Source organism: Salvelinus namaycush, chromosome 2, assembly GCF_016432855.1.
Source record: "Salvelinus namaycush isolate Seneca chromosome 2, SaNama_1.0, whole genome shotgun sequence".
Taxonomy (NCBI): domain Eukaryota; kingdom Metazoa; phylum Chordata; class Actinopteri; order Salmoniformes; family Salmonidae; genus Salvelinus; species Salvelinus namaycush.
In genome coordinates, this window is record NC_052308.1 from 57,574,034 (window position 1) to 57,596,190 (window position 22,157).

At 40.6% G+C, this 22,157-nt stretch overlaps 2 protein-coding genes across 2 annotated transcripts; one reads left to right on the plus strand and one right to left on the minus strand.

The window, feature by feature from the left end:
• Nucleotides 1–133: 133 nt before the first annotated feature.
• On the plus strand, nt 134–842 carry mrps28 (mitochondrial ribosomal protein S28). Its single transcript, XM_038971546.1, has one exon. It carries the CDS (start codon nt 144–146, stop codon nt 720–722), a length of 579 nt encoding a protein of 192 aa, XP_038827474.1. The 5' UTR covers nt 134–143; the 3' UTR covers nt 723–842.
• A 465-nt stretch (nt 843–1,307) lies between these two features.
• Nucleotides 1,308–20,506, minus strand: LOC120064847 (calpain-1 catalytic subunit-like). The gene is made up of 21 exons (XM_039015443.1): nt 19,610–20,506; nt 17,748–17,817; nt 11,865–11,983; nt 11,340–11,473; nt 10,771–10,939; nt 10,101–10,184; nt 9,517–9,602; nt 8,402–8,476; nt 8,023–8,183; nt 6,778–6,947; nt 6,539–6,550; nt 6,250–6,461; nt 5,121–5,160; nt 4,764–4,829; nt 4,589–4,646; nt 4,222–4,286; nt 3,919–3,987; nt 3,727–3,805; nt 2,951–3,064; nt 2,189–2,247; nt 1,308–2,097 (listed from the first exon to the last, which is right to left on the minus strand). The coding sequence occupies exons 1-21, from the start codon at nt 20,069–20,071 to the stop codon at nt 2,071–2,073; spliced, it is 2,331 nt and encodes a 776-aa protein (XP_038871371.1). The 5' UTR covers nt 20,072–20,506; the 3' UTR covers nt 1,308–2,070.
• Between the last annotated feature and the right edge of the window lie 1,651 nt (nt 20,507–22,157).

Sequence of the window (22,157 nt, forward strand, 5' to 3'; positions counted from 1 at the left end):
TTTATACTAATTTTGCCACCACAAATGTAAAGAGTTTGTTATTTTTATACAGTAGAAATTTGAATATTGTGGTATTCCTTCCTTTTTTATTTAAATGTAACACAAGTAAAACACCCATCGTCCTTTGCGGCAGACACACCAACATGGCAGCTTTGTGCAAGGTCGTGTCAGGTCTGAGGACTGGCACATGTGTGTTTCCAAAACGAGCAATTGATATTTGCAAGTCGTTATACAGCACAGATAGCGGGGAGACATCGGAAGGAAAAGCGGTGGAAGAAACGCAAAAACCAGCAGCCGACAAGGTGAAAAGTGGCTTCGCTGCAGCATATGAACAACACACAGACCTTCAGCAGAGACAAAATCAGACAGGAACTACTGTCAGATTTGGGTCAACAAGAAATGAAAAATCATTTGCGTCATTGCTACGAAATTCTCCTCTCATACAGATGGGACCAGCAAAGGACAAAATGGTAATCGGGAAGATCTTTCACATAATCAAAGACGATTTATACATTGACTTTGGAGCCAAGTTCCATTGTGTATGTAAACGACCGACAGTCGATGGAGAGAAGTACCAGAGGGGGAGCAGGGTACGTCTGCGTCTTGAGGACCTCGAGCTCACATCTCGCTTCCTGGGTGCGAACACCGACACAACACTACTAGAAGCAGATGCCTTTCTTCTTGGACTGATCGAGAGCAAGGACGCAAAGACCAAAGAGTAGAACAACATTGACTCCGACCCATAGACTTGCCCCAGCAGAGGACAGTTTTTCTTGTTGATGTCACTATTCCCACTGTAATTTGTAACTGAGGGCTTGAACAATAAATGTATCCAAATGTAATGTTTCTGTTTCATCTTGAGAAATCTGCTACATCCATGTTCAATGGTCATTTCATTGACCCATTTATTCTGGAAGAGTCATAAAATGCCTCGTGCTTAGTAACAGTCATGTATCAGAACTCAAAATATAAGGTTGTAGCTTTCAAACGTTTAATCAAGAGCTCATGGACTGTTAGTCCTTGCATGTCTATGTATGCATATGAAATTGGTTACATTTCTCCAGTCCCATCCTACCTCTCAGCAAACCAAGTGTTGGGGTAGCGCTTGAACATGGCGCTCTAACATGCATCTCTTGCGGTATGGTTTTGGAAGCAAAATGACCTTATCATTCATATCAACGATAAATAATAATAAAAGGTTACATTCATACACACCTTGTTTGCATTAGGGATTATAACTATGCATTAACCATGTTCTTAATCATCTTTAGAAAATTAATCACTCAAAAGTTACATGATCAGTCAGTTTTTATTCAGTGACATTCTTCGCAGAATTAAAATGTGCAGTTCAGCATAGGCATCAAAGTTACTTTTTACCTTGTCACATTTTGAAGAGTCCCTTTCCTACATTTAGTGTTTCAGTTGAAAGTACCCTCACCAATTTTTAGACTAAAATTGCCATCTTGAGAAAAAGATGAGTTATATTTCTGTCTTTAACTGATGTAGTGTACTGTACTGAGGTATCCTAAAGACTAATTCATCACTACAATTTACAGTTCATTAGCAGCCTATAGCTCTACATACTTTCTACAATCCAAGATCCTGCGAAAGGTAGCAAAAAATACATAATGTCACAGAGTACGATATCATCTCTTATTACAGACTAGCATCTGAATTTGATGGTTAAACAAGAGAGGAAAACCTAAGAGGTTTGGAATGGAACTTAAAAAATACAGGCATTCTTTGCACAACGGTATGCCCTGAAAACTTTGCCATTGTATAATGCGTGCAGTGATTTATATGCAGCGACTCCCTTAGTAAAGCATTTCATTTTCATCACATGTAATTGACCAGGTTAAATGCAATTGCCAAGTTATTGAGCAGAGGCAGCAAGGTATTTGTAGTGGTGATTAAAAAGCAGGGAGTAGAAGTTTCTTTGGGATTGTTTGAGATGATGCAAGCCTTGGTTGGGTGCACTGAGATGCTTTGGAGGCACTTTGAGGCTATGGTTGTCCTCTACTATGGGTGTGTATGTGTCCTCTTCTACAGCATACAAGATCACCATACACTTCAACCACACATGGTCATATACAGCCACTGTGAGAGACAAAGACAGAGTGGATAAGGTTACTTTTCCTTAGTGAATCAGTAATTAAAAGACACAGCATTGAAATTCAAATGGTCTCACCTCTGTGATATTCATTTCAGCAGTTCCAGTGCCTTCTCTATCCAACTCCTGGAAGGCCTCTGTGAAAATAAGGGGAAATATATATATTTAGAATTGTGCTTTAACACCATCTATAATTAACGCCATTAACTTTTCTTGACCATCTGACCAATGACATCTTTATCCTGTAATTCGATGCACCACTGCAGGTACCAGCCCAACATCTCTGTGAAAGTATTTCCCTGCTTTCTTTTTTTCAAAAGAACCATTTTTATGTCTCTGTGTCCAGTATGAAGGCAGGTAGAGGTAGTTTCGTTAGCCAATACTAACTAGCGTTATCACAAATACTAAGTCTATGGGTATTTGCTAGCATGCTCATTGTCAAAATCCAGAAGTATCCCTTTAATGTGTGATAAGTAGAATATTAATGGAAATGATGAAGATGTGATGAATGACTGTAAGCTTCAGAGGGCACTACATCAATGTCTTGGTGCTGGAGGACAGAACTACCAGTACAGACAGAAGTCAATAATTTTTCCTGGTCCTAATTATGAAATGATAATGTGAATTCAATCACAAAATCACAGTCCAGAAACAATCACTGGCCTAGCCCTCACCCCCCTTTGCAGATTTAAAAGAATCAGATATGTATTCAAAATGGTGATAATGGCTCCACTAACCATTCCAATCAGGCATAGGGGAGCTTACATATATCCAATACTTTCATGACTAAATGTTGTTTCTGGACCAGGTTGTGTAGTCAAAGACAAAAAAAATACATACTGAACATGGCTCCTAGCTTGACCAGACAGCAGACAAAGTTATCAAAGTCGATGACCTCGTTTTCAGCGTATCTGGCCACAAGCACCTGGTTCAGCCTGTTGTTCAGTTTGAATCCTGTGAAGATCATAAAGCATGTAACACATGAAAACCAAAGAGTTTTTTTCCGACATCACATACTGTTGTCTAAGCCTGGTCCCAGATCTGGTTGTGTTATCATGTCAATTCATAGTAATGCAATGGCAATAAGTGACAAGGAGTTGACATGATAGCACAAACAGATCTGGGAACAGGCTACTGTAGTCTGACTGTAAAGATGAAAGCAGTGTTATCCATTGATATCAACCAGTGGAGGCTGCTGAGGGGAGGACGGCTCATAATAATGGCTGGAACAGAGCGAATGGGATGGCATCAACTTATTCAGCTCCAGTCATGACCACGAGCCTGTCCTTCCCAATTAAGGTGCCACCAACCTCCTGTGATATCAACAGTACTGAATTACCTATAATGTAATTGACGTAATTGACAACATCAACTCTGCAATTCATAATGTGTTGTAGTGCATAAGTAATGTAGAGTTATAGTACAAAAGTTATAGTCATTAGTTGTTTCATTGAAGCCCCTGGATTGTGTTCAGTAGGTATAATGTAGCAAAACCTACGCATTATTTTCAAGTTCAGGTAGCTAGTACATCTGTTTTATTCTATTTATAAATATTTGTGCCTGTTTCGTGTCTACTGAACAACACCAATCCAGTAGTGCGAAGATAGAGTAATCACCAGCAGACTCCAAGGCCAGACGCATCTCATAGGAGCTCATACATCCAGACTTGTCCAGATCAAACTGGCGGAAGATTCCCTGGGAAAAGAAGAGATTAGAGCTATGGGTGTCTGCCTTGCATTCTTGCATGCCATTGTCAATTTTACAGAAGTGAAATATTGTCATACAATTATCAGCATATTTCAACTCACCAGCCACTTCCTGATCTTATTCCACAGAATCTGAAACTCAACTATACCAAGGCGAGCGGTGCCATCTTTCTGCGTAACAGGTGAGTCAAGGTGTCATTGATAGCAATTGGAAATGGAGTGCAACATTTGTCTGTTAGTGTAACATATCAAAGCAATGATACTTTTTTGTGATCACGCAATTGGTTATGTATGTATTGTATTTTTCATTAATACTGCCGTAATATATCCTTTGTCCAAATAAAGTTGAGTATGTATTGAAATGAAGGGTAGGGAGTGTTAAAGTGACTAGCTGAGGAAGGATACGTCTAATAGGCTGACCATGCCTCTACAGGACTCCATGCTGAATCCATCAGTCTGCAGGTCCCTGTCTGGGAATCAAATCCAATTTAAAATTGCAACACACTTTACATTAAAACAATAAATTAAAAAAGTTAAAGCATTAAAGAGGATAAATAAAAGAACATAAGATCACAGAAGATGTGTAAAATAATCACTTATTAAAGGCCTGGCTAAAAATATGGGGTTTTAAAAGTGATTTAAAAAACCTCAATGGTGTCTGCCCATTTTACCTGAATATAGGATAACAGACCACATTTCAGAAATTGCATTGAATGGATGACGAGTCACTAAACCCCCTCGACCTGAAGAGCATTGAATGAACAGTACTTACGTTTGGTCACCACCCTATTGAGAATGGTTCTGAGCTCACGGACAGAGATCTCCATGTCCTAAAACATAAAGCAGATAATGGTTTTGTACTCAAAATGTCTCCATGTTCTTAAACATGAAACACATTATCTTTGCATTCAAATGCGTTTCGGAGCAAAACCAAACTTGAAACTCACCTCCCCAGATAACTGAGCGAACATGGCCCTGAATGAGTCCTCAATGTCACTCTCTGAGATGTCCTCCTGTGAAGATAAAGACTCGGCTGTCCATCCATGTTGATACATGGTCAACAAGTGAAATAACAGTGCCTTGTGAAAGTATTTAATTCCTTGCAAAGTTCTGGCATGTTGCAGTAACTTAAAATATATATACACAACCTACTCCACACTTTCAAACTTAAAGAAAAATACATTTTTATTTTCCCGTAATGAAAAATGGAATGTCTCAATTGCATAAGTATTCACACCCCTAAGTCAAGTTCTTGGTTAAGCACTTATTGCAAGGGAGTTGAACATCTAAGCTTGACTCTTTACCTCATCTTCAAAGTTTGCCACCACATCATCATCCAGTTCTCTGAAATGACATAGCAACTATTTAAAATAAATTCCATAAATGTTTACATGCAATGTTTAGAATATACCAAAGCTGCTTTTTACATTCAGTGATAGCCATACAATACAATAGCCACAGACTCTTATTCCAATTCTTTACCAAATTGTGCCAATGTCTAGAAAATACAGTGGTATACAGATGTCAAATCTTAACTTGATCACTCTTTTGTCGCTGAGAATTTTCCTACTGCATCAGGAAATTCAAATATGATTCCCTGAAAAGTTATATTTTTCTCTCCATGCGGGGGCAGTCAAACGCTAGGCCCAGGTCCTATTACTCCAACATTCAAATGTACAAAAATGTAACTGAAATGCAGCCATACTCATCAACAACTGTCATTTTATATAGCTTAATAACACAGATATATATTGTGGGTGGGTGGTTGGATGGAGTCTTGTTGGAAATGTGGGGTTGGGGATCAAGGCTCACTTATTTTTCTTTCTTTTCATTTACATACTAAATGTATAATTTTTTAAAACTCTAATATGATCATCATGATCAATACTTTGTATATATGTACATTATTTTATTTTTTATTTTTTTTCAAGTGGCAGCCCACAGGTGAATACAAACTAAATATGAAATGATATTACTCCCCCCATGGTCATAAAAAATTATAGGTTTTCATGAGCCATTGCGTAGGCTACCTCAGCTACGCAATGGCCCATGAAAGCCCATGATTGTTTTTAGATCTACAGTATATATTATTGAGAAAAAGGACATCTTAAAACCAGTTGAACTGGTACCCAGTGGACCTGCAGTAGGCCTAAAATGTAGGTACGATACTGCATTGTATACAAACGCCGCTTCCAGCTGCGATTCTAAATATTTCTTCAAACATTCAAATCCTCCTACTGCAGGATTATTTTCTCCTGCGACAAAACGGGTCAATTTAAGACCCAACAGCTGTACATAATTACCAACAACTGATTGAGGTGTATTGAGAAAACCAGACGAGAAATAATTTAGGATTGACAATTTTGCTGCTAACAGAACTGTATTTCTCCATTTAAATTGCACATCCCTGAAGTACTACTATACTGTACTCACTGTGTCTCCGACTGCTTCTCAGTGAAGACTCTGAGGACAAAGTCAGCCTCTTTCCCAGGTTCGAAGGTGGAGGGTACCACAAGGTACTCCCCGGGTGGCAGGCGCAGCCGTGCGCTCACCTCCCTCAGGTTGATAAAGGTCTCAGAACGTGCACATGATGAGTGCTTCAAGAAGAAGTCTTTCTTCAAGTGAACACTTTGACAACCCTTAAACTGAGAGAAGAAGGACAGGGGGTAGATAGGGCTAGTTTGTGTGTGTGTTTATGTGGGTGCCTGAAACCGTTACATACCTCTTCTGGAATCTGTAATGATAGAAAGGACAAGGTCAGTTTTAGGGACATTTTGTTTTGGTCTACTGTTGATTCTTTGGTCACTGGGTATCACATCAAATAAACAGACATTATACACAGAATCTACCTCTACTTGGCAAAATGTATCTTTAGTTTATTCTACCCTTCATCGACATTTATTGCAGCTTAATTTTCTCCTCTGCTACTGGCATGTCACCTTGTCACCTTTGACCCCTCACCTCGTAGATGGCAAAGCCAATGGTGTGCATGTCCTGGCCCTGGCGTCGGTAGCGGCGCCTATCCTTCTGCATGAGCGCCACCAAGAAGCTGCAGGCCTCCTCTTCATCCTCAGGGTCGTCGTCCTCCTCCAGCAGGGTAATCTTATACTGGGGGTTGATCCAAAAGGTGTCTAACAAAGACAGAAGGCAGAGGTCATGATAATGTATATTTTGGGTTCTACCTCCTTTGAACATAGCAAGTTAAAACGCCTGCAGTCAATTCTAACTCAACTCATGGCTCTATTTTAACAAACCAAACGCAAACGTAAATCTTAGCACACTCGCGCAATGCTGTGGGTGTGTCAGAAATATTTTTGTTGTTTTGACAGCGGGAATTATGGGCACAACAGCTGGTGGTAGTGTAGAGGCACGCTTTTCATTCATTTGTTGTAGGTGTAACGAGGGCTTGACCACTCACTGGCCAATGAAAACCTGCTCCCGAAGCTTTTAATGTGGTTGTGCATTTACGGTGTTTGATGTTCCGTTGTCATGAACTCCAATTCATTAGGAGGGCATGGCTGTGCGTCCTATCCATTGAAGACTGTTTATTAAACGTCATAGGCTTACAGTAACCCTATAATAGGCCTAGTTTAAAAAAACAACAACATGTCCCCAGTTTTTCACAAAAGGTAATTGGCTTCAACATGGGAATACTAGCTTAAATTGCGTAGCCTAAATTGCAATGCAGGTCCGAGCCATGGACATTGCCTGCAAAACGTTTTAAGATTAGCCAACCTTCGCCGTTGATATGGTCTGTATGGTGACTTTGCCACGTGAAGAAAACAAACAAACAAACACAGGCAAATATCTTAGATCACGTCCCTCAGATAAAGGAGAGAAGTGAACAAGTACTGCAGCTCTGTATGTATCGGATTCTGTCTATGATCCTACAGCACCCCCTAATGTCATAACTAGGTACTTGAAAGCATAACACCAAAATATCAGTATATTCCTTATAAAATATGTTATGGTATGTTCTCACTAGGATATTTGTATGTTGCAACATATGCAATCCATGAACAAGGTATGCAACTCATGTGATATAGAAAAGACAGTTTAAGTGTATCCCTGAATCCGAAATCAACTCCTAGCCCCTACCACCTAGGTGGAATTGTTACCATATTGCTTACAACGATCAAATCCTCTCAGGTCTACACAAGTGCCTACAAGGTAGTGGGTGTAGTGTGGTGGTCATGGTGCTCTCACTTGGATGGTTCCGGCAGCCTCCAGCCGTGCTGCCCTTCCTCCAGCCTCCGTCAAACTTGATGGTGTTCCAGAAACTCTGGCTGTCATCACTCAGAGCGTCTGCTGTCAAGTTACAGATCTCCAGCCGGGAAAACTGGCGCAGGAACTCCTGGAAGGGCATCCTGTATATTCAGAAAGCAGGGAAAGGGAGACAGATGGAATCTGTTTGATAAAAATGTTAATATTTCCATCTGGTTTGGGTCAGGTGTGGGTTGGGTTAGATTGTTATCGGATGCCGGTGTGGTATACAGGGTCCAGCCCCAACAAACAGGACACCATAGAAAACAACAGAGTTGTGGGTGGAAAACACACAAGGTGATATCTCAGAATGTGAACTCACCAGAACTCTCCGTCCTCCATGTGGCAATTCATGTCCTCCCTCTCTGATGGATCAATCGCATCCCACTCAGACGAACTAATAGCAATATCCGAGAGAGAGACACAGACACGGAGAGAGAAAAAGAGAGAGACAGTGATGAGTATTGTTGAACTGATCAATAGAAATGTAATGCAAAGATCTTACTGACAACAACCTTAAAACTAAAGGGAGAGAGTACAGAAAAAAAAATCAAGTACAAGGCAAGCAGGTACGAGCTCCGCAAATCCATTAGGGATGCAAAAAGTAAATAAAGACTCAAACTTGAATTGATGTTCAACAACTCAGACTCACGACGCATGTGGCAAGGACTACAGACTATCACAGGCAAATCCAACTGTGTGTGTGGTGCCCACCGAAGCCCACCTCCCAGACGAGCTTAACACATTCCATGCTCACTTCGAGGCAGCCAATACCGAGCCATCCAGGAAAACTCTCGCTGCTCCCGTTGAGCAATCCCCCCTTTCCCAAAACAAGTGTACATATTAGATCATAAATTGTGGCTTCCTCTATTATACTTATGCTAAAATTATTATTCTACTTAGTAATTTACTTTATGTTCGTATCCTTAACTTTTCTTATTTCTTATTGTTGTTGCATTGTCGAGAAGGAACCTGCAAATAAGCATTTCGTTGGATGGTGTATACAATGTGTATCCTGTACATACGTCTAATAAAACGTGAAATTTGAATAGCGAATTCGTGCACACAAACAGATGTACACAGACACACACGCAGCCTTTTGGAGGCCCTAAGCGAGATTTGGTTGCAGTTTTAAAGCACATTTTGCCTTGACTTAGGTCATGTTCATACGATATCTGGGTGAATAACAAAATCAGGGGCCCTGGGCACATGCCCTTCATGCCCGGTAGGTAATTCAGCCATGAAGGTTTAGATATAGCTGGCTTGGCTAACTTACCTAGCAATCTTATAAAATGTTAGCTGACATGGGCTAATTGAGTGACTGTCAGTGACTGACATAAGAAAAAAAACTGCTGATGCACATTGAGTATTATACCCGTCTGAGCCACAGAGCCCTACGCTGTCCAGAAAAGCATGATGGTTGTGATGTGAACTCACTTATCACTCCAAGCCCCGGTCCACTCCACCTGGCCCCAGGGGTTACGAATACGGATCAACCTCTCCATGCGACCCCGGAAATCCACCTATGATGATAGACAGACACACACAAAAATTGGGTCAGATTTTACTTTGAAATTTTAACACATTCCAATTTGAAAGTAGAATTTCTCAATCATGATGTTGTTTGAGTCACAGATGCCCGTATAACTATTAATTTGGAAATAAGCAAAAGATTGCCTGTATACTGAAAGATGAGGAGAATAAGTGCTTCTTATTTTGCTTTTTGTGATTTGTTTATGTTTATATTCCTGTTTTCACCACTCCTTTTCCTCCAATTCCAGATTCACACTAGGGTCAAGCTGAGCCACGCTATGCTAAATTGTACTTAGCTGGCCTGCTTACGAATCCACAATGGAACCATGCTGGAAAGGACAATGTGAAAATGAAAATCTGAGCTATTACAGTATGGTTCGGGTCTGCCCTATAGTATGAATCAGGCACAATCGCCTAAGGCTTGAAATGGCCCGCAGGAGGAGGCAAATCCCTCACTTTTCCACAAAGCCTTATTTTCACTCACCCACCTGCTTCAGACCTGTGACAGAGTAGGCATGGCCTTTAACCAGCTTCTTAAAGGTCACTGCTTCCATGTCGAAGGCACTGGTGATCTGGGAATGCAAACAGATGTCATCATACATATTCAATTGTTACCACACACACTTGGGACATGACATCTTCGGCCAAAAATATAATTGTGACAACAGACTCTTTTTCTCTCCACTTTAAAAGAGGCTGTATGGATGTTTAGTTATTTTTTACCTAAAATGTTGGCTTGAGTGTTGCCTGTGTGGTTCATATACACATATTACGATATAAATAATTTCTTAAGTAGCTTTAGGCTAACAATATACTGTATGCCCAGGTATGCCCAGGGGCGTGGGAAGATGTGCCCATTTCTGTCCATTTTAGGGGACCACTTTTGTCTCAAACCATCACCAGAGGCAAAACATTGAGAATACTTCAGCTCACAATTCCATTATGTGGAAAGATAGGTTGTTTTAAAATAAGCCAAGATTCATGTTGTGAGTGATTCTGTTGTTTTGGGGAATTTAAAAGCTGAATGGGGGAAAATGTCAACCTAGATTAGAACATAGGACCTGCGCCAGTGACCTAGGTCCCATCCAGAAACAACCCCCATCTGAGAGGACTGCATATGTGTACTGCAGGTTGTCATGTAACAGAGACGCCACTTACGTCAATGGAGCAGCCCAGAAGGGAGCCTCTCTCCAGGGCTTTACCGATGATCCGGTACAGATCCTTAGGTGCCTTACGTAGCTCGTAAAACTCTGCCACGCCACCGGTGAAGTCCTCAAAGCCCTCTGTGGTGCTGCCACCAGACAAGGCCTCATAGGAGCCACTCAGTCTAACACAAAAATGTCACAATGCTGGAAAATAATTATATCCCTTCATGCAACAATGTAAAAGTCTTCACTATCTGCAATATTCGTAAATGAAATGTATGTTCATAAAACAAACATAATAAATAATAAACATAACATTATAGCGACATAGATTTATGTAAGCTTAAGGAATGTATGACGCAATTACACATGTCAGAGCTAACTGGACTTGTGACATGTATGCTTTATGAACATTCAATTGTTACCAACTGTTAACTTGGTGTAGCAAATAAAACATTGCAAAAATACAATTATATTCTAAGATGGATGCACTGTATACCTGAATTAAAGCCTGTTTTACAGAACCATTAAAACATTCAAAACTTTTGACACAGACAATAGCTAATATTAGGAAAATCATACTTGGCATAAGCCTTCTCAACCAGGGCACTCCAGAACTCGTTACCCTCAGCGGAGTGAACAAACATCAGCTTGCCATCTTTGACAGGCAGTCGATCATCAATGACAACATCCACCCACTCTCCAAACTGCCAGAACTGTGAACAAACAAAACAGTCATTACTGTTGGGGAAGAATTTGGAGTCAGACATGAAGGTTATAATTGTTTTATGCTCCCCTATGACGCTAAATAACGTCTCCAGCATATATTATTAAGTGCTTCCCATAATCACCTAATAATATATGCCAGAACTGTTGTCTCTCTGGGAATTCTTTGGGGGAAAAGCCCTGTGACCTGATAATTCAGGAATTGAGCCTCCTACAAAAGGCTGATTTAAAATCGCTCAAATCAAACTTCAATCTGAATATGGCAAGTCACTCTTTCTTACGTATTTAGGCTACCACGCTGTTTGAAGCTGTATCATTATATTATCTTTCATTAAAAGGTTTTTCTATTCCATTTCCTCTATTCTGTTTGATTGATTGGACCTGGAAGTGGAAGATGCCAGCGTAGTTGTCTTGGAAGGTTTGACCATGAGGGACCACCCTGTGTAGCAGCTTCTCGTTAAGGGTGAGGGAAGCAATGGCTGCCAGGAGCCAGCAGTCACCTAGCCACAGAGGGAAAATAGTAAAAAAGAAATTAATCAAATGTATTTATAAAGCACTTATTAAACACTGAGCGGTTGTCACCAAGTGCTTCACAGTAACCTGGCCTAAACTCCAAAGAGAACGCAGATGCACAGTGGCCTGGAAAACCTTCCTACGAAAAGGAAACCTAGAGAGGAACCAGGCTCAGAATAGAAGCACCTGGCCCAGATGGGAGAAGAGGGAGATAGTTAAGGCATTTTCAAATTTAATCATTTTAACCTGGGGTGAAAATGTGAGAGAGGGTGAATAAATATAAGCTAATTTAGCTGAGCCTCAAATGTTTTCTTAAAATACTGCCAAATAACAATAAAGAAATCTTAACATTCAAAATCTAAACGGCACCATAGCCTAAATTAGTAATGTGTGCATCTTTCTAAAATATTACCCATATGTCTTAAAAACACAACATTTACACTGTCTGGTGCGGTTTCTATCTCACCACTTTAAATGAAGGCTGCTGTTAGTAGCAAACAAAACACTTAACTCATTTCAAGCACTCAGCTCAAATCACCCTTGTTCAGCATTTAGTAGTGAGTGAAAAGCCAACCTAATGCATTTTGGCCAGTCTGAGCCAAGCCTTCAAACATTTGTTCTTGTTTTCCAAAACCTCAACTCCTCTTTGAAAAATCGCTTCCAATTTGCTTTAACTGAAATCATGCACCATGAGCAGACTACTATCAATGGCATGAAGCAAGAACAGCTGAACATGTCAAAGGCTTATTCCCACCATCGTCACATTGTTAAAACCATCAGGCAACCTCAACTATTATGGTCCCGTGTAGATCAGTTGGTAGAGCATGGCGCTTGAAACGCCAGGGTTGTGGGTTTGATTCTCACGGGGGACCAGTACAAAAATGTATGTACTCACTACTGTAAGTTGCTCTGGATAAGAGTGTCTGCTAAATTACTCAAATGTAAATGTATTCAGCTTTTAAGGGGTCATGTACTGTAACTGAGTTAGCGTGGGGAGTAAGCATTAGCTACTTCCCTATAGAGAGAGCTATGGGGATTGCTAATGCAATGTTAAAGGTCCCCAATGTCACTACTGGGGATTGCTCTGGCCTCGAGGTCTTGCTAAAATATCCCTTCCTTTTAAGCGAATTGTAACTGCTGTTATTGACTGAGGGGTTGAAATCCTAAGGCTAAGGCCACACTCAAACGGATGAACAGATTAAATTGTGTATGACCAATATCATTGTCCATTTTTGTCCGTCAAAAGTACAACTTCAAAAAGCATTGGCTTCATCTGAAATTCTCGAACATAAAATTCTAGTGTGTCGGTGTTCTAATGTGGGTGCATATGACAGCAGCCTTATCCATATAAGTGTATACTCAGAAGTAGATATGTTCAATAAGTTAAGCACTGCTTGATGGTGAAAAAGTTAAAGACAGACCTTATAGTGAGGAGTATTATCAGATTGTCAAATCTTCTATTACATTTCAAGCACTGGTTAGCTTCAACCTGAAGTTTGATAAGCCTTATAGAATGCTTGAAAGGCTACATAACTCAATCAAGTTAATTCCCCAAAACAAACAGAGGGGGAGCCCACAGGCTGTGACATAACAGGAGAGTCAACTCCTGCCAAAGACAGAAAGAGAGAAGTTGTTTGTGGGCTGGGTCTTCAGCCCGTCGTGTGTATAACAATTACACATCCAACCGCCTTTTCACTTCCAGCTAGACTAGAGCTGTGATGAAACTTTAAACAAGACTTGTGAGATCCCAAGAACAGAACAGTTTTGGGCTTTTTTTGGGCCATATCCTGTGATCTACTCACAACAACATTTTCTCACTAGTTAAAAAGGAAGCTGATCATGGCATTAATCACGACTGATAGCTCGCTGATTGAACAATCTTTTATCTTGAATTCCATTCCATTGGCTAGGTCCGTTATCCGCCTCCCTCCACCCTGTTTTGCAAACATACGCCAGAGATTGCTGCATGGGACATCAGCCAAGATCCATTAGCACGCTTTCTATGTAGGCGTGTCCGCTATTAGCCTTTCTGTGAATCATTACCAGTGTCTCCCTGACTCACAAATGGGTTCTGCCACACCCAAACAGTCAGCTGCCTAGTCAGGGTCATTCTTCTTTTACACACACAGAGCTTTTGACAGTACCAGTCAAAAGTTTGGACACACCTACTCATTCAAGGGTTTTTCTTTATTTTTTATTATTTTCTACATTGCATAATAAGAGTGAAGACATCAAAACTATGAAATAACACATATGGAATAATGGAACCCCAAAACATTTAAATCAAAATATATTTTAGATTCTTCAAAGTAGCCATCCTTTGCCTTGATGACAGCGTTGCACACTCTTGGCATTCTCTCAACCAGCTTCATGAGGTAGTCACCTGGAATGCTTTTCCAACAGTCTTGAAGGAGTTCCCACATATGCTGAGCACTTGTTGGCTGCTTTTCCTTCACTCTGCGGTCCAAATCATCTCAACCATCTCAATTGGGTTGAAGTCGGGTGATTGTGGAGACCAGGTCATCTGATGCAACACTCCATCACTCTCATTCTTGGTAAAATAGCCCTTACACAGCCTGGAGTTGTGTTGGGTCATTGTCCTGTTGAAAAACAAATGATAGTCCCACTAAGCCCAAACCAGATGGGATGGCGTATCGCTGCAGAATACTGTGGTAGCCATTCTGGTTAATTGTGCCTTGAATTCCAAATAAATCAGACAGTGACACCAGTAAAGCACCCCCACACCATCACACCTCCTCCTCCATGCTTCACGGTGGGGACCACACATGCAGAGATCTCCCGTCCACCTATTCTGTCTCACAAAGACATGGTGGTTGGAACCAAAAATCTCAAATTAGGACTCATCAGACCAAAGGACAGATTTCCACGGGTCTAATGTCCATTGCTTGTGTTTCTTAGCTCAAGCAAGTCTCTTCTTATTACTGGTGTTCTTTAGTGGTTGTTTCGTTGCAGCAATTCAACCATGAAGGCCTGATTCGCGCAGTCTCCTCTGAACAGTTGATGTTGAGATGTGTCTGTTACTTGAACTCTGTGAAGCATTTATTTGGCCTGCAATTTCTGAGACTGGTACCTCTAATGAACTTATCCTCTCCAGCAGATGTAACTCTGGGTCTTCCATTCCTGTGGCGGTCCTCATGAGAGCCAGTTTCATCATAGCGCTTGATGGTTTTTGCGACTGCACTTGAAGAAGCTTTCAAAGTTCTTGAAATGTTCCATATTGACTGACCTTCATGTCTTAAAGTAATGATGGACTGTCATTTCTCTTTGCTTATTTGAGCTGTTCTTGCCATAATATGGACTTGGTCTTTTACCAAATAGGGCTATCTTCTGTATACCAACCCTACCTTGTCACAACACAACTGATTGGTTGAAAGGCAAGAGTGTGCAAAGCTATCATCAAGGCAAAGGGTGGCTACTTTGAAGAATCTCAAATATATTTTGATTTGTTTTGCACTTTTTTGGTTACTATGTTATTTCATAGTTTTGATGTCTTCACTATTATTCTACAATGTAAAAATTAGTAAAAAAAATAAAATAAAATACCCTTGAATGAGTAGGTGTGTCCAAACTTTTGACTAGTACCGTATGTATATATGTACACTACCGTTCAAAAGGTTGGGGTCACTTAGAAATGTCCTTGTTTTTGAACAAAAAGCTGATTTTCTGTCCATTAAAATAACATCAAACTGATCAGAAATACAGTGCAGACATTGTTAATGTTGTAAATGACTATTGTAGCTGGAAATGGCTTATTTATGGAATATCTACATAGGAGTACAAAGGCCCATTATCAGCAACCATCATTCCTGTGTTCCAATGGCACGTTGTGTTAGCTAATCCAAGTTTATCATTTTAAGAGGCTAATTGATCATTAGAAAGCCCTTTTGCAATTATGTTAGCACAGCTGAAAACTGCTGTCCTGATTAAAGAAGCAATAAAACTGGCCTTCTTTAGACTAGTTGAGTATCTGGAGCATCAGCATTTGTACAAGCTCAAAATGGCCAGAAACAAAGACCTTTCTTCTGAAACTCGTCAGTCTATTCTTGTTCTGAGAAATTAAAGCTATTCCATGCGAGAAATTGCCAAGAAACTGAAGATCTCATACAATGCTGTATACTACTCCCTTCACAGAACAGCGAACACAGAACTCCCAAGGAATGTGAAAAAACATCATTGTAATCTATCCCACTGAACATCTAGGCAAGTTAGGTCTGGCAAGAATTGATGAGTTGTTTTTCTGTTCTATGTAGTAGAATGAACTACTGTATGTCTCAGAATGAGGGAAGAGCTATTCACTGTTCCACGCAGGCAGTAATTTTGTTAGTTTTTCTAGTCCTCTGGTTTCACTTAAGTGCCCTGTCGAGGAAAATAACATTCACATTGAAAACCCTGCAACACATTAGGGGGAGGAGGAGGGACACTGCTGTTAAGCAACAAGTTTTTTTTTTTTTAATAAAAGGGACTTTTTCTCCCAGAAACTGCTTAAGCAAGAAACACACAGAAAATCTGAGTGTAGATAGACTGCCAATAGTTACTTATCACAGAAGGAAGCCGTTCCTTTTCTTGCTAGTACAAAATACATACCTGCTGAGTACTGACCTGATACCACCAAAACTGCAGTTTCTACTTGTAGAATCACAATACTAGGCAGTAGCCGACAACTTGACTTTGAGCCAATCAGTGAGCACAAACCTCCACATGGGGGAGCCGACAGGAGTGACAAGGGGGGGGGGGGGGGGGGGGGGGGGGGGGGAAATAGGGCACTTTTTCTGGTCTAATCCACCCTTTTCGTCAGTGTTCAAAATAAAACAAAGCTGCATAATACATATTTTTTTCTAGAGCAAGTCTTTACATCTTTTACATCTAGCTAAGGAGTTTTGTGCTCAAATAAGTACTTTTTGCTAATGTGCACTAGCTTATTAGTTCGCTAGATAGCTAACGTTAGCTTGCTAACTGAGCAAGGTAGTCATACATACTTCATATAAAATGAATGGGGTGGTAATAAGTGCAGCACAATGCACACAACACTAAATGCTTTACCAAGCTAGCTATCTGGCCACTGTAGCTAGTAACATTATAATGAAATCCATGAAGCAGCAGCCTGTAGCTGGCTGCCCAGAGTCAATGCAGTGTCTTTACTTTACCTAGCACAACAGCTAGCTAGCTAGAGAATCATGCAATTTAGCTTACATTAGCCAGCTAGCTAAAAATGTATCTATGGATTGTCCATGCAAGAGTCAATTAAATTGTTTCTTTGTCATCTTGCTAGCTATTATTTAGCTGTTGCCAAACTAGCTGTGGCCATGTGACTAGTATCAACAATGGAATTCAACAACAATAGCAATATTAGCGCAGCTAGCTAGCTAAGTAACATTGACTAGACCATAAAGCAACTCACATGGACATGCATTTCCAAACAAGGATACTGCCACCTTCTGATTTCGAGTATTTTAACAAGGCTGAATAGCTGACGACTTCAAGGTCTTTGCTGTGTGAACACAAAAGAGATTGACTGCCAACACTCTGTTCAGAGGTGCTAAGTACTGTCGGCAAGCAAACGTTTGACAATCCTACCGGTGTGTCTGAGCCATTACAATAGTAGTAATGTAGTTCCTGGAGTACCACACTGCAGAAAACAGAAATACATAGTCTTTTTAAGGCCTTTTATTAAGCCCCCTTTTAGTGTCAAACTATTACAGCACATTGACACCTAAGCACATTGATACTCACCCAGTGCTCCTTGACAGATATCAGTCCTTGTGGCGCCGCCCAAAATGAACTCAGGGTTATCTGAAAACTCCTATTGAAAATGAAGTAAAATCAGAAACAGTATTTTAAAGACACGCAAATATGTACACATCGAGACAAATATCATGAATGAAAATGTAGCTGATGTTTTTAAATCTGGTGCAAAAGCTTGTGTAACTACAGTACCCCTACTTAGGATTTTGCAACTTTAACCCTTGTCCATTTTGGACGGACACTGAAAATATCTTTAGTCAAACTTTTCAAGCGTTCAAAAAGTCTGTCAAAAGTAGATTGTTACTCTCTCAATCAAATCAAATGTTATTTGTCACATGTGCCGAATACTTACAAGCCCTTAACCAACAATGCAGTTTTAAGAACCCCCCCCCCCCCCCCCCGCCAAAAAAGACACAAGAATAACAAATAATTAAAGAGCAGCAGTAAATAACAATAGCGGGGCTTTATACAGGGGGTACCGGTACAGAGTCAAATGACATCAAAGCATGATTTGAAGAGTGAAAAGCTGCCACTAGTGTGAGAGAGTAGGGCTGCCCTCCCAGCCTTAAGTTATTTAAATCATTTAGCAGCTTGTGCTGTTAGTTAGTATACACAAGCAGCAGCTGTTGGAGGAGATATGTCTGGCATGTAGGCCTCTAGACTGTTTGTTCAACACTCCCCGACAAGGGACGCTGACTGAAGTGAGCATGGCTCTCACACCAGCCCACCGCCACGTTAATCTATCAACAGTGCTGTCTTTACCTCTGCTATAGAATGACAGTGCTATCACATGCTGCGCGAAAGAGGGATTTTGAGTTACATTTGTTTTTTTACCCACCAGACACTAACATTTTCCTGTAGTAAAGAATAACATCCATTTTCCAAGACCAATACAAAGAACTATTTGAAAGCAGAAATAGACTGGCACATTGTGACCACAGTAATGTATCAACCATTTGTGGATACATAATTAAGGAAGGGACTAATTTGTTGCTTGAGTGTTTTATATATTTTTTTTATTTCACCTTTATTTAACCAGGTAGGGCAGTTGAGAACAAGTTCTCATTTACAACTGCGACCTGGCAACTGTGACCTTTATCTTTGCATGGGGTGGGAGGAATTACTGGTAAGTACACAGAAGTCACAATGAGAGATTCATCTTAAACAGCACCTTTTCAGGTTTGGTGAAATGCTAACCCTAAAAGCTAACTCTCAACACCCTAACCCTCTTTGTTGAAAAGACCACCTGTTTTTTTTCTCATGACATGCCATTCATTGTGCCCCTCCATGCCAAAATAACTATTTAATTCTCAGCACAGGCACAAAATATATCTAGAGTGCCATGTGTCTGCAAGTAGCACATACTGTGCTCATCCTACAGTCTAACCACACAGGAACAAGGGTTTGATTTAGAGGCTTGAGCAAAAGCCATTTAGACACCACGAGAATAGCTTACACACTTTTTTGCAATACCATTTATGAGTTTAGGGACAAATCCTTACTTGAGATCTGTATTTATTTTATTTAACCTTTATTTAACTAGGCAAGTCAGTTAAGAACAAATTCTTATTTACAATTACGGCCTACCCCGGCCAAACTCTAAACCAGACGGCACTTGGCCAATTGTGCATGGCCCTATGGGACTCCCAATCATGGGTGGTTGTGATACAGCCTGGAATCGAACCAGGGTCTTTAGTAACGCCTCTAGCACAGAGATGCAGTGCCTTAGACCCCTGCGCCACTCAGGAGCCCAAAGGGTTGATACAACCAAGGGATTTGTATGTGTATCTCTTGTATGGCTTCAACTACAATATTAATTTGGAACACTGTAACTCCTATCAGTCTCTTACTGTGGGCCTCATCCACTCCACGCCCTGGGTTTTGGATGAGTGGGGCGCCAGCTCTTTGAAGCCAAGGGAAGGTGGCTCGGTGGGGAAGCAGGGGTCCTCGAACAGGCAGCCGCTCTCCAGGCACTCCTGCTTCAAGGCCTCGTAGTCCTGATTGAGGAACTTCAGCGCCCGCTCATTGGTTCCCATTCCCTCGGCGTGTAGTCTCTCCCTCTGGATGCGCACTGAGACCCCTCCGAATGGGTACATGCTGGGATGGAAAAAATAAGAGGGTGTGTGTGTGTGTGTGTGTGTGTGTGTGTGTGTGTGTGTGTGTGTGTGTGTGTGTGTGTTAAGAGGTGGGTTACTGGAAGCTAGCATATAAATAGCCCCAACAGAATAAACTTGCAGGCAGAGGGACATTGTTTCAAATGAGAGGGAACACTGTATGATGTGGCTCATTATCAGTAAATGCTTTTTACTCATGACAATGGAGATAATGTCTCAGAACTAGGAGCCGTGATGGGCCCAGAGTGGCCATGGGTAGGACACTCTCTCTGAGTGCTGTCTGAATATTTCATAGGTAAAACTGAGTGCCACAATGTAAAGGCGTTTGGATTGTCTGGAATTCCACTGGTATTTTCATGTAAATTAATTTGTGGGATTACAAAAATGTTAGCCTTTCGCAGATACAGTTTGACTATTGATCATACACTTTCAGTATGTTTATATCCAGCCATATAAAACATATATTTTGTTTATATGGCTGGATAGTTATAGGGTAGAACAAGCACTATGCTCAAATACTTTGAAGAGGCATTCTTCCTGGCCTGCCCTAAAAAAGGTGATCATGCTCTAACATAATTGGATACAGAGGAAGGACACCCTGTGTCCGTCAACGCAATTCTGTTAGGCACAAAACTGAAACTGCAGCATAAAACATTATTTGATGGTTAAGTTAGAGAAGGGACTACAATTCCAATCTGTACATTAGACTCCATTCCAGTCACTGAACAGACCATGACAAGAACACATATCTATATTATTGTACCTTCAGTCCTTCAGTGTGGGAGGCAGCAGGCTTGGGGAAACAAAAGTCCAGTTAATTTAGGATTCAGTCTTCACAGACACAGTCACAAGCATACATAGCTGGAATTTCACTGTAGTATAGCAAAGCAGTGAGCTATACACACATGCAAGCAAGAAGCACTGTTCGTTGTCCATGTTGTCCGTGTTGTACATTTCACTGACATGAGATTGATAAGGACAGCAGCTGGTAGAGAACTCTTATAGGTACCTATAGAGCTGGATGGTACAGTATGTCATGTCATTCACTAGGCTAATTGACTAGAGGGGGGCAGGGCTTGCTTTGAACACGGCGGCACTGTAGCATCACGGACCGATAACAAGAAGCAACTGTTTTTGAACGCTGAACTGTGTCTCATAACAAAAAAGGTTTATGGTACGATAGTCGATCGTTGTAGCAGATCTGTATGGTACATGACAAAGTAGGACCTAAAAACAGAATTTAATTGTTGCAGACAATGACTCCCTTCCTCCATCCAAAGACACTTACTGTGGAAATCAAATAAACTGGTAGTGATGCTCAATTTTAAAACAGTTGGAATCCCCTTTTGTTTTTGCACTCATTTACACTGTGCACCTAATACAATAAACAGCCCTCATCTTCTTCTATTACCAATAAAATACATTTTTAATGGGGTATACTCCATATATACATTTTACATAGTAACCAGATAGAAAGTCTAACAAGGCATTCATTTGGATTGATATATCAATAAACAAGGCTGCAACAATACATTTGAATCAATATTGTTGATTGAAACTGAAATGCTTGTGGCAAGTCCATTGGAACTAACGCCAATTTGCCTGCCAACACTATAGGTAACAATGTGGAATTACATTTGCATTTCTTGTTCATTTCATGGTCATCAAGAAAACGTTGAATGATCATTTCATTTTCTTGGATAAATCCAACAGCCTATACTGTAAGCCTGCATCAAACTGATCAAATTGTTGCTTTGAGTATTGATTTCAGTCTCGTCAGGTTCACACCCCTTCCAGAAAGCTGCATCACCTTTAAAATAAACCCTCAATAACACTGTGTTAGCCTCCTTATTACAATTCATTGAACCACAATCTACATGGTTGCGAGTCATTTAAACTATAGGCCTATAGACTACTTCACTTTCTGCAATAATCCCTGTGCATATCACATTTGTTCATGTTGTTTTCAGTGGATCAAATGAGCTCATGGTCTTTTTATAATTGTATAAATAAAATTCCACAGAGCAGCATGTCAAGTATTGACCGTGAAGGGTGTATGACAGTAATGAAGTCTTTCAGAGAGAATTCATTTTGTTTTAGAAATCATATCGCAAAAAGACATCAAGGATAACGTCTCTCAAAGAAGAGAGTCGCCTGCCATGTTTGGAGGAATCAGCTGATACTGAGCAGTTCATCACATCATATTGCATCATCCAAACGCGCAAAACTAATTTCCATGACTGGACATGCTTGACATAGATTACCATTGCAATGAAACATGGTA